The sequence below is a fragment of the Mytilus galloprovincialis genome, chromosome 10 (assembly GCF_965363235.1).
Source record: "Mytilus galloprovincialis chromosome 10, xbMytGall1.hap1.1, whole genome shotgun sequence".
Lineage (NCBI taxonomy): Eukaryota > Metazoa > Mollusca > Bivalvia > Mytilida > Mytilidae > Mytilus > Mytilus galloprovincialis.
The window spans coordinates 22,305,775-22,318,597 of NC_134847.1; the positions used below are offsets into that span (position 1 = coordinate 22,305,775).

At 33.1% G+C, this 12,823-nt stretch overlaps 1 protein-coding gene across 6 annotated transcripts in view; it reads left to right on the plus strand.

Moving 5' to 3' along the window:
* The window catches only part of LOC143047173 (phosphatidylinositol-binding clathrin assembly protein LAP-like), a 41,818-nt gene that overhangs the window by 10,796 nt on the left and 18,199 nt on the right, over window positions 1-12,823 (plus strand). For all 6 annotated transcript variants that reach the window (XM_076220156.1, XM_076220153.1, XM_076220152.1 and 3 more), the window contains exons 6-11: window positions 64-120; window positions 2,484-2,595; window positions 4,368-4,474; window positions 6,624-6,665; window positions 11,361-11,440; window positions 12,447-12,564. In XM_076220156.1, the coding sequence (XP_076076271.1) occupies window positions 64-120; window positions 2,484-2,595; window positions 4,368-4,474; window positions 6,624-6,665; window positions 11,361-11,440; window positions 12,447-12,564 (516 nt within the window). The remainder of the gene's footprint in view (window positions 1-63; window positions 121-2,483; window positions 2,596-4,367; window positions 4,475-6,623; window positions 6,666-11,360; window positions 11,441-12,446; window positions 12,565-12,823) is intronic.

Consider the following 12,823-nt stretch of genomic DNA (forward strand, 5'->3'; position numbering starts at 1 on the left):
TTTTGCCAACTATTCATTTGGTAAATGACATGTTAATGTTTTAGCTATGGTTTATCATTACAGCTACTGAAATCTCTCCCTTGTTTACAACACCAGTTAGATGCATTAATAGAATTTGATGTAAGTATATTTCAGATATTAGTCAGTGTTGTCTAGCTAGGGCATACAAATGAATACAAGGGATGATGTTGAGGATTGTTATGGCTCTTCAAACTACTGTTTTACCACTGTCCACCCATTCCTTCATCTCACATAAAGAAAATAGTTTGACAGCATACTCCTACAGTTTTGAGTAAGAACTTTCTTATACTGTTTATTCAGAAATCATTTCGAGCATTTATTATTGCAATTTGTGTCTCGCCTTAACACAGTCAAAAAGTGAGACATAAGTATGCCCTTTCTGGGGTCAGCATCAACATTGTTTTAGTTTATGATTAGTTCTAGATTATGGTGAACCACTAGTGGAAGGCCAATGATATTTGGTATGCAGTTGTATTAGCATTGGCACATTTCATTTCCTAATCCATGGAGATTATTTGGCCCTGATCCCTCATTCATGGTCTATTGACTTTGAAACTTTTGATTAGTTTACATGTATTAGTTTGTGATTAGGTCAGTTGAAGGCAAACCATTAGTGATAGGTCAATGTTCATTGGTATTCATCTGTATAAGCATAAGCACATATCATTTCCATAGAGATATTTGGCCCCCTCAGTCATGTTGTATTGATTTTGAACCTTTCACGTAGTTCATATGTATAAGAAGTCTATACATATGTATTAGAAGCCTTTGGAAAATATGTTTTTGCTAAGAGTTGTCTCAATGGTAAATATACCACATCAGCTTTTTATACGACAGCAAAAATTTTTTGGGTTTCTATAATGCTATGACTTCATTGTCATCTGCATTGTTGTTTATGGAAGACACATTTGATTTCTGGATAGTTACTTTAATTGAAGCGAATTGATCTCTGAAATTTTATTAGAAGGTTCAATACCACAAAAGTAAGGTTAGGATTGATTTTGGGGGTTATGGTACAAACTGTTTAGGAAGTAGGGTCTAAAAACAAGCATTTTTTGGACAATAACTAGTATGTAAATGTATGGATCTCTCTAAGATTGTACCACAAGGTTCCATATCACAATAGGAAGACTGGGTATGAGTTTGGAAGGTTATTACTCTAAAGGGGGAGTCAAAATTTTTTAAGGGGTTCATATTTTTTATGCCCCACCTACGATAGTAGAGGGGCATTATGTTTTCTGGTCTGTGCCTCCGTTCGTCCGTCCACTTCAGGTTAAAGTTTTTGGTCAAGGTAGTTTTTGAAGAAGTTGAAGTCCAATCAACTTGAAACTTAGTACACTTGTTCCCCATGATATGATCTTTCTAATTTTAATGCCAAATTATAGTTTTGACCCCAATTTCATGGTCCACTGAACATAGAAAATGATAGTGCGAAGTTCAGGTTAAAGTTTTTGGTCAAGGTAGTTTTTGATGAAGTTAAAGTTACATCAACTTGCTTCAGGCTTGAATATTGTGTCCAAATTTGTTCCAATTGTTCATAGTTCAACCTCTGTGGTCATATCAGGCTGCACTTAGCGAAGCATTTTACTTATATTTGTTAAATATTGAAATTTTTGTAGAAAATAAAGACATCAACACCCATGTTATACTGATAAATCATATTTATATTATGTCTACATGTTTCACCACATGAGTGGGGGCATCAGGATGGTTACAAAAAGAAAAATTATCCCTGAGTTACTTTGTATGTGGACTTACCGCAGTTAATAAAAGCAGAAGTGGTAACAAATATATCAATAGAAATGAAAAAAGAAATTGAAAATAGAAATTAAAAATAAAATGAGTTATTCTTAAAATTATCATTGGTTTGTTTATCCAAATACAATAGTGTTATTTACGTATGTGGTAATAGAATGAAATTAATGTTGGGTTATGTCACATCACAATTGTTTTGTTTGATGACGTGAAAATGAAAGAAAGAAGTGAAAGATATTTATAAAATGTCTGTTTCTATTCCAAAATAGACAACACCTGACTGGTGTCGTAAACAATTAGTATTCAAGAAGACTCTTGTCTATAAATGACTTCATTTCAGTTCACTGTACTTTTTCTTACAATTTAACAATGCCGTTGTCATGACTACTGGCATTGTCACAATGTTTCTGGTGAGCTGCATAACCAGCATCAACAAATGGAACTTTTTAAACGACCTTGACTGGCTAATAACCAGCATATTCTGTACTTCAATGTTTTATATCATACCTTTACCTATCCTGAAAATGCCACATATGTTTTCGAAACATGTAGACCAATTAGATAATTATACTTTGAAGTATATGTATACGTAATTAACAAGGATTGTTGTATTTGATGTTACAGCAGTACATTTAAATTCTTATGTATCAGATACTCCATGCTGCTGTATTCTTTGAGAGTAATCAGTTTGAAATGTTTTGTTTCAGTGTACTCCAAATGAATTGACAAATGGTGTAATGAATGCTTGTTTTTTGTTGCTTTTCAAAGATCTGATCAGACTATTTGCATGTTACAATGATGGCGTAATCAACCTTCTTGGTAAGTATATACTTCTGTAAATGAAAGATACCAGAGGGACATTCAAACTCATTGAAAATATACTGACAACTCCATGGCTAAAAATAAAAAGACAAACAAACAAATATTAGTGCACAAGACACAACTTAGAAAACTAAAGATTAAGCAACAGGAACCCCACCAAAAACTGGTGGTTATCTCAGGTGCTCCGGAAGGGTAAGCAGATCCTGCAAAACATGGGTTAAACATTGTAAACATTTTCAAAAACTATTTTCCTATGAAACCACTGTACAAATTTCAACCAAACTTAAACTGAATGATCCTTACTGTATCTAGAAATAAAGCACATAGCTAAAATACGTTAATTTACATCTCCTACAAGACATTCTTGTAAATTGAAGAGAAGACAGTCTTCGGGCTGAATGCTTTCTTACTACCTGATTGTAAGATATTACTGACAACTTCAGTTTAAAAGTTTGTTGATTGGTTGGGGCCATATAAAACCTAGTAAATGTCCTTCAATCCTGCAGAGTTAAAGGTTTGAATACTTTGTTTTAGTTATTAAAGTTGCATCATGGTCAATCATACATATCGGTACAAAGGAACCTTATTCTAGGTTTAATCCACCATTTTCTACATAAGAAATTGCCCGTTCCAAGTTAGGAATATGACAGTTGTTATCCATTTATTTGATGTGTTTGAGCTTTTGCCATTTGATAAGGGTCTTTCCATTTTGAATTTTTCTTGGAGTTCAGTATTTTTGTGATGTTACTTTTTATACCCACACCTTAGAGGAGAGGGCATTAAGTTTAACCCTTGTCTGTCTGTACGTCCCAAAGTTGGTTTCCGTTCTCTAACTTCAAGTTGCCTCAACCAAATGTTTTGAAACTTATACACAATGCTTATGATGACAAAACAAAGATCAAGTTTCAATTTTGTTGGTGTCACTTTATATATTCTGGAGTAATGCCCCTTTACAAACGAAGAAAAAGAAACTTACCATTATACATGTAGTACAAAGAAAAGACTATCCTCGGATCCAATGAATACTGGAAACCATCTGTCTGTAGCTTGTTTCAATATTTGGATGATTCATTGAAAACTTTTTTTTTCAAGTTTTCTTTTTTTAACTGTGAGCAAACCTTACTGCCCACCAAGATATTTAAAATTCAACATCATTATATTCTAGCTGGAATCACAGGTATTATAGATATGATCCTGGGCAGTTGATAAGCTCATAGTTTGAAATGCAGAAAAGCTCTTGAAACTGTCATTTTTTTCCCTTTTGCAAATATTTAGGTGTTTGGCCCAACAAATCATGAATTAAATCTACGCGTGTTAAAAGGCTATATAGCTACTGAAGTTTACCAAAGTATAGGTTTCAAACTTTATTATTATTATTAATGAAATATCACCTTTGATTTGAGCAGACAATTGGGGGCCGTTCTAATACTTATTGTACCTTGTCCTTCAGTGACTCTCTGAGATTGGCACACATTTATGTTATTTTTCAACAGAGGGAAACAATGATTATCTTTCTGAACTAACATTTAAACAAAGTCTTATGATAACCCTTTCAGTAATTGAAAAAGATGTCTTTAGGCAGATGTTGATTCTCTTACAAATGGTAAATATGGTAACAAAATAATTTTATATAGAAGTGTGTGAATGCCAAGGGTCACAGAACCCACTATGTTTTGCGTATTTACATTGTGAATGTCAAGGGTCACAGAACCCACTATGTTTTGCATATTTATATTTAATATAAATGTGTGTTATCTTTGTTTTTCCAGAAAAATATTTTGATATGAACAAAAAACAATGTAAAGATGGATTAGAATGTTATAAAAGATTCCTAGTGCGTATGGATAAAGTTGGAGAGTTCCTCAAAGTTGCAGAGGTATGGAGTTTTATAAGACCACAACAGTTTTCTGTTGTTCAATGTTATGACCTTGACAGCATTATGTCATTGTGGGTGTCTTCTGAAAATCATTTGGTTTCCTGACAAACATTTGGATTTCTATTTAATTGTACCACAAGGTTTCATTCTGTAAAAGGCAGGTTAGGATTGATTTGAGGGTAATTGTCCTTACTGTTTAGGATCTAGGGGCAAAAACTTAACATTTGTTTTGGTTAGAGGACAATAACTTGTGTATAAGTGTATGAATCGCTATGGAATTGTACCACAAGGTTACATACCTCAAAAGGAAGGGTTAGATTATGGGGGTTATGGCCCTAACTGTTTATGGACTGGAAGTAAAAAAGGAAGCACTGTTTTGTTATGCCCCCACTGTAGTGATTTAACCCTTGTCTGTCTGTACGTCCCTCTGTACCTACGTCCCAAACTTGGTTTCCCTTCTCTAACTTTAGTTTTCCTCAACCAAATAATATGAAACTTAATCACAATGCTTATTACCACAAAACACCAGCCAACTTAAAATTTTTGTGGTGACATTTAAAGAGTTATGCCCCTTTTCAAATGGAAAAATAACTGAATTTTTCGTTTCCATTCTTTAAATTCAGTTTGCTTCAATAAAATGTTATAAAACTTATACACAATGCTTCTTACCACAAAACACAGATTGAGCTTGAATTTTGGTGGCCTCACTTTTACTGTTCTAAATATATGCCCATTTAGAAATGGAAAATTGTTGAACTATTCGTTTCCATTCTCTAACTTTAGTTTGCTTCAACCAAATGTTTTGAAACTCATACACATTGCTTATTTCAACAAAACACAGATCCAGTTTGAATTTTGATGGCGTCATTTTTTTCTAGAGTTATGACCTTTTACAAATAAAAAAATTTAGTTTCCGTTCACTAAAGTTTGTCTCAACTTTATGTTATGAAATGTATATATAATGCTTAACCACAAAACTCAGTTAAAATTCAAATTTTGATAGCGTCACTTTTACAGGTTATTAATGCCCCATTTATGGGCATTATGTTTTCTGGTCTGTGCGTTCGTCTGTACCGCTTCAGGTTTCAGTTTTTGGTTGTGGTAATTTTGATGATTGATTGATTGATTGTTGGTTGCTTAACGTCCAGTGGCAAATATTTCATGCATATTCAGGACAAGAACAAGTTCACAATAAACAAAATAGGTAGGTTGATACAAAAGAGGCCATCTGGGATGATGGTCGGGGAAATTTGGACTGCCACTGGAAAATGAGGGTATATTGGATAGGGACAGAAATTTTGCCTTGCAACAGGCCACCTACGGACCCCTCAAAGAGTTGTTGCAAGGGTTTTTAACGTGCAAAGAGCATGGCACTCTCTTAACATGAGGCATCGGATTTAACGTCCCCCTTCTGACCGGATGTGACTACGAACTTGATACATCCCGCACAGCCAAACGGACGCCTCACTTCGGCAAGTGTTTTACTGCCGGTCAGGAGAAGACCAAGTGACCATATTTCTATACCCCAGTCACCCTTGGGGTCGTAATTTTGATGAAGTTGATGTCTAATCAACTTGAAACTTAGTAAACATGTTCCCCATGATGTGATCTTTCTAATTTTAATGCCAAATTAGAGATTTCATTCCATTTTCACGGTCTACTGAACATACACAATGATAGTGCATGGGGCATTCGTCTGTCCCGCTTCAGGTTGAAGTTTTTGGTCGAGGTAGTTTTTGATGAAGTTGAAATCCAATCAACTTGAAACTTAGTCAACATGTTACTTATGATATGACCTTTCTTATATTAATGCCAAATTAAACATTTTATCCCATTTTCATGGTCCACTTAACATAGAAAATGATAGTGCAGATGGGGCATTCATGTACTTGGGACACATTTTTGTTTAGTTATGCCATTTATAATGTTATATGCTAGTGGGAGCATCATCTGTGTCCCTTTGGACACATTTCCCGTTTATGTTTTTTTGTCTTCCTTAGATAAAAATACAGAGGAACCGACAATTTTTTTATGTAGAGTGTCAGAAAATCATTTGAGGGTTATTTTTTCAAACACAATTGTTTTAGTAACGGTTGATAGCATTACATTTAGATTAATTTTAAGCAGTATTTATGCTTTCTCTTTACAGAATGTTGGGATAGATAAAGGAGATATTCCTGATTTAGCAAAGGTTAGTACCTGTAGTTTAGGGATAACTGGTAAAAGGACTCTCTAAATAATAATAAAAATAAACAAACAAAAACAATAAAGTGAGTGAATAAAGTTTGTGAGTTGGTAACTTCATTTTCTGCAACAGCAAAAAATCAACTTTTGAAACTCATTTTGTCCTATTAATGTGAACTTTCTCATTTCTTGGTCATGTTGGTGTAAAGATTTTCTCTAAAATCATCAGAACAATACAAAGCACAAATACAACTAGCAAAAACACAAAAGGGGCTAAGTACAGATCTGATAGTGCTTGCAGTTACTGTAAGATAGTTCAAAGCCAATACCAACTTATTAAAAAAATCAGCCATTTTTTCAATCAGTACTCATCCAACTTCCTATAAATTTAGTATAGAGATGACATTAAAAGTCAGAGAAAGACATAACCTTGTGCAAAAACCTAATATAACTACTGTAAATTTTGAAATTATTGCGATGTTTTAATTATTGCAATGATTTCAACTCGCATTTTGAAATTTTTATATGAATTGAACAATTTTTAGCTCACCTTTCCAAAAGGAAATGTGAGCTTTTGCCATCACTTGGCGTCCGTCTTCGTCTGTCCGTCTGTCCGTCTGTCCGTCGTCGTCGTTGTCTGTCCGTCGTAAACTATTTCAAAGATCTTCTCCTCTGAAACTACTGAACCAATTCAAACCAAACTTCATCTGATGATTCCTAGGGTATCTAGAATAAAGTTTGTGTTTTAATTCCCATTTCATCAAAAAACATGGCCGCCATGGCTAAAAATAGAACATGGGGGTAAAATGCAGTTTTTAGCTTATAACTCAAAAAACCAAAGCATTAAGAGCAAATCTGACATGGGGTAAAATTGTTTATCAGGTCAAGATCTATCTGCCCTGAAATTTTCAGATGAATCGGACAACCCGTTGTTGGGTTGCTGCCCCTGAATTGGTAATTTTAAGGAAATTTTGCTGTTTTTGGTTATTATCATGAATATTATTATAGATAGAGATAAACTGTAAACACCAAAAATGTTCAGCAAAGTAAGATTTACAAATAAGTCAACATGACCGAAATGGTCAGTTGACCCCTTTAGGAGTTATGGCCCTTTATAGTCAATTTTTAACCATTTTCCGTAAATCTTAATCTTTTACAAAAATCTTCTCCTCTGAAACTACTGGGCCAAATTGAACCAAACTTGGCAACAATCATCATTGGGGTAACTAGTTTAAAAATTGTGTCTGGTGACCCGGCCAACCAACCAAGATGGCCACCATGGCTAAAAATAGAACTTAGGGGTAAAATCAGTTTTTGGCTTATAACTCAAAACCAAAGCATTTAGAGCAAATCTGACATTGGTTAAATTGTGTATCAGGTCAAGATCTATCTGCCCTGAAATTTTCAGATGAATCGGACAACCCGTTGTTGGGTTGCTGCCCCTGAATTGGTAATTTTAAGGAAATTTTGCTGTTTTTGGTTATTATCTTGAATATTATTATAGATGTAGATAAACTGTAAACAGCAATAATGTAATGCTTGGGGTACACAATGTTTTTTAATACTTTCATCATAAATTATATTATGAACACGAGACAAACGAGACATTTCAGTGTGTCCACTCTTGTTTTTGCTTTTGAAGAAGATATGACAGAATCGAAGAACCCTTTATATAAATTGAAAACCCAAAATAATCATTGATGGAAGATTTAAGCAAAAAATTTAAGGTGAGCGATTCAGGCTCTTGAGAGCCTCTTGTTTTTCTGAATATCGCAAAAATCAAAATTATATTTGAGTCTAAAATAACAAAATGGCAATTATAAACGCATGCAATAATTTCTGAACATACAGTATATAGGACCATGAATATTAATGCTCATAAGAATGTACAATAATAGTTAGGCCACGCCAACAGAGATGCAACTAATCGTCGGACCCGTCGGACCTAAGGGGCAGAATTTATGCAGGTCCGGCAAAACTCGTAGCTGTGCAGGACCTGATGGCCGGCAATATTTAAGTCCGCCAAAACTGAAATCCCCGTCGGCCCCGGCAGAGTATTTTGTTTATAAAATTGCGATCATCTTTAATAAAAGTAAATGTCCTGTTCCCCCGCATTTTCTAACTCCGGGAACCAGTATTTCCGCCCAGTAATAGTCTTTCGTACCTTGTCCATCTCGCCCCGAACAATTCTCCGTATTTCCGTCATGTTTTTTGTTTTAGAAATTCGCTCTCTAGGAAGGAGGTCTATTAAGCATAGTTGATAAGTTCAGGAAATATGTCATGGCCGATAAAATTTGTAAGTGGGTCGAAACAAAATCAAAATTAACGTTTGTTCAATAGCATAATTTCATTTGATTTTTGAGTGAAAATATGGGTCTGGCAAAACTTTTGTACCCTGTAGGCCCCATTGTCTGACAAGAAAAAAAAAACTGTTTGCATCTCTGCGCCAATGTAATTTCTTGTTCTATGGATTTTTGGACTCCAAAAATTGGGGCGAGTGAGCGATTTGAAAATTTTAATAAAAAAATATTTAATTTGCAAATTTTTGAGGCGAAGCTTGAAAGTAAAGGCGAGCGATTATAATTTTTTTTTGTAAACATAAAATAGTAGGTTTTATTTAATATTAAAACTTGATTTATCACTTGTACTTTGACATTTTTTTAATCCATGAAGTATTTTCCCCTGTTAACCAATAAATAAAATTAATAATTAAATCTGGTCTATGTGCATGCATGTGTGACTGACAATGAGACAATTCTCCATCCAAGTCATAATCAGGTTGGGAACAACCCCTTAAGGGCATACAATACAGTTACAGGGAATGTAATGACGTTGCTAACGTAAAATGTTATTTTCGCGACGTATCGGGAAAAGGTGCATTTTTCGACTGATTTTTATCATTCAAACTGTTTTAATTTGAAAACGAGTGCATGGACCCCTATTTTTTAAAACAGCAATTTGTTTCATTTTGCAAGGAGATTATGTGACCCAAATTTTATAAAACTGTAAATAGCGCATTTTTTTTAATTTTGATAAACATGCAGCAAAAAATGACGTTTTTTCCTCTATTCATGAACATTTGATAAATATAGAGTTATTTTGGAATAAAAATTGCATAATTTTTAATGATACTTATAAAATACAGAAATTACCGATTATTTAACAAAAAACAATCTGTGTTTATCTTTTAAAACAAAAAAGTTATGTCTTTTTTTCGAAAAAGAAAATACGGACACAAATCTGAATTTTGAGCAAATTTACAAAATGTCGACCTCATTTTACTCAAAAAGTAGCACATGAAGGTATATTTTTTATTACATATTTGATTTAATCAGATAAAAAATAGCCTATATGCCAATTTTCATCAACTTGTAAATACAGGTTCAAAACTGTATCGTATGCCCTTAATGTTATAAATATCCCTTTTATGGGGGTCAATATAAGTTATAATATATTTTTTTGTGAAACAAACTTTTTAGTACAAAAGGGCTCATATTTTCCCAAAGTACTATACATCTATCTGGTATTAAGGTGGTACCCAACACTTTAACTAAAATTAATTTGGCTCGTTTAATTTTCTTAAAATTTTGACAAAGTATTTACTTTACCCTTTTTACAAAAATATAAAAATTTCTAAAAATTTGAACCAACCGTTTTATCAGAAAAATTACACTGGTTATAATAGCAGTTTGACAAACACTTATTTTGATCATTGAAAAGCTTAATATTCCCTTAACAACACAACGTAATTAAAATGTTTAGCTGATTTTACAGAGTTATCTCCCTGTAGTGTTAGGTACCACCTTAAATGGTCAAAACATGTCCAAGAATTTTGTAATATTCCTGGACTTGAACCATGTTAACACATTTACTTTAACAGTTATTTTGAATAATATTATTAATATTATTCAAAATAATTGGACCACTCTTTTAGAAAAGTTGTTTAAAATATGATGTATTTCTCCTCTTTTTGAGTAAAATTTATTAAGTTAGTAGCACAATACAAATCCTTGGTATTTCTATTTTCTTTTCTACAACAGTAAAATGACCCCTTGTCTAAGGGAGGGTTGTTCCCAACCTGATAATAACAAATACTGGTCAAAGTACAGCCTTTTACACAGGGCTTTGATCCAGACCAAACAGCAAGCTATAAGAGACCCCAAAATTATTAGTGTACACAATTTCGAACAGGAAAACCAACGATCTAATTCATATATCAAAACGGGAAAATACAAACGAACCACATCAACAAACGATCACTACTGAACGACAGGCCCCTGAATCAATCAGGACAGATGCATAAACATGCAGCAGCTATGGATAGTTTTGTTTTGCCATCATACAATACCAATGCAGTTGAAGGCAAATCCTTCAGAAGTTCTTTGTACTTTATTCTAACAACGAACATTTTTTGATAGGGAATATAAGTGTGGTGGGGTGCTTATAGGTTTAAAATTGTTATATACAGGTTAGACTGTGATTTGAAAAACAAATGTTAATGCGGGAAATGGACATGATGACATTTGCAGATGTGGGAAGAGGGAATATAAAAAAAATATAAAAAATAGGTTTTAAAAAAAAGGGGCCGGTGGGTCCATTGAACAAGGAATTAGATTGGTGTGGCCTTAGTTTCTATTGTTTTGTTATCCCTATCCTATCCAGTAATTGCTTCAGTATATATTCTGTATTAGTATATTTGTAGGCACCATCAAGTTTATTAGATGCACTTGAACAACATCTGGCATCATTAGAAGGAAAAAAGGGTATTGTTTCTACAACAAAGTAAGTGATTACATGTTATATGGTTTTCTATTTACCCGAGGTGTGATAGAAGATCTTACAAGTTTATTATCAATACAATTAATTTAATGATTTTCACCTTTTATCAAGATAACACACCATCTGATTACTGTCTATCATAGGAGTGACAGATTTATTGGAAAACTATTTATTATATTTGATTATAATTTAAAAATAAATATAACATCATATCTAGTTACATCATATCTACTGTCTTTCCTATGCATTCAAATGTAGAACAGAAATGTTATTAGTAACCAATGCTTAATATAGATCATTATTCTTCTTGGATGTATTCATTTATCAGTAATGTATTCATTATGTATTAATTAATATTGTATTTGCCTATATGTATATATATATATATATATATATTTCTCTAATTCTTCATCAATTTATCCCTTTCTGCATCCATCGTATAAAAAATTTAATCAACTTGTGGTTCATTTCATCTCAGTACTTCATTGGTTAAAATCTGATTATGACATAGAATTTTCTTGTTTTCCTCTGAATTTCCTATTGTGACGGCATGAAAAAAGACAATGCCTGATGACACCACATAGAAAGAACACATCTTTTTGCAGATCAGTGATCAAATCTCGTGTAATACGATATTTATGTATTCTCTACAGTTAAATTTTAAATATTTAAAACGCTCGGCAAGCATCGCGTTTTAAATTTGAAAACTTAACTGTCTTGAGTGGATAAATATCGTATCACACTCGATGCAGTGGTAGAATCTATAGAAGTCTATAAAAAGGACCAACCAGCAAATTTACTATGCACCGAATCGTTTAGAATAGCCAATACTTTGCAGATAAGAAAAAAGTTGTATAAGTCTAAAAATTTGCACAACGGTACTGATATAAGATGTTATTAAACGAAGATGTTGTTATTAAATCATTTTGACAAATATTTCAGCTTAACAAATAGCCTTCTTCAGGTGTTAATGGTTTTAACAATTCTATTATTCCTATTGTATTTTCAGACCAGCAGGTTTCTCAACAGCTGTTGATGCAATATCAGGGAACAGTTCTTTTCAAATATCAGAGGAAGAAAAGAAAAAGATATTAGATGAGGAGAATCAAAGATTACAACAATTAAAGGTAAACTCATAATAGATACCAGGATTCAAATTTAGTAAAGGGTTTCATCTACAACAAACTCACCAATGAGACTCAAATAAAAGGAGTTAAAAAGGCAAATAATATTAAGATGATCATATTTAGTGAGTTTTTGAAAGTTTTTGCTATAATGTCATGATGTACATACCATTTTGATTACCCAAAGTCATATGAATTAAGAATGCACATGTTTTTCAGACCTGTCAACTTATGTAAATCTCCATTGGTGATTTAGTTCGCG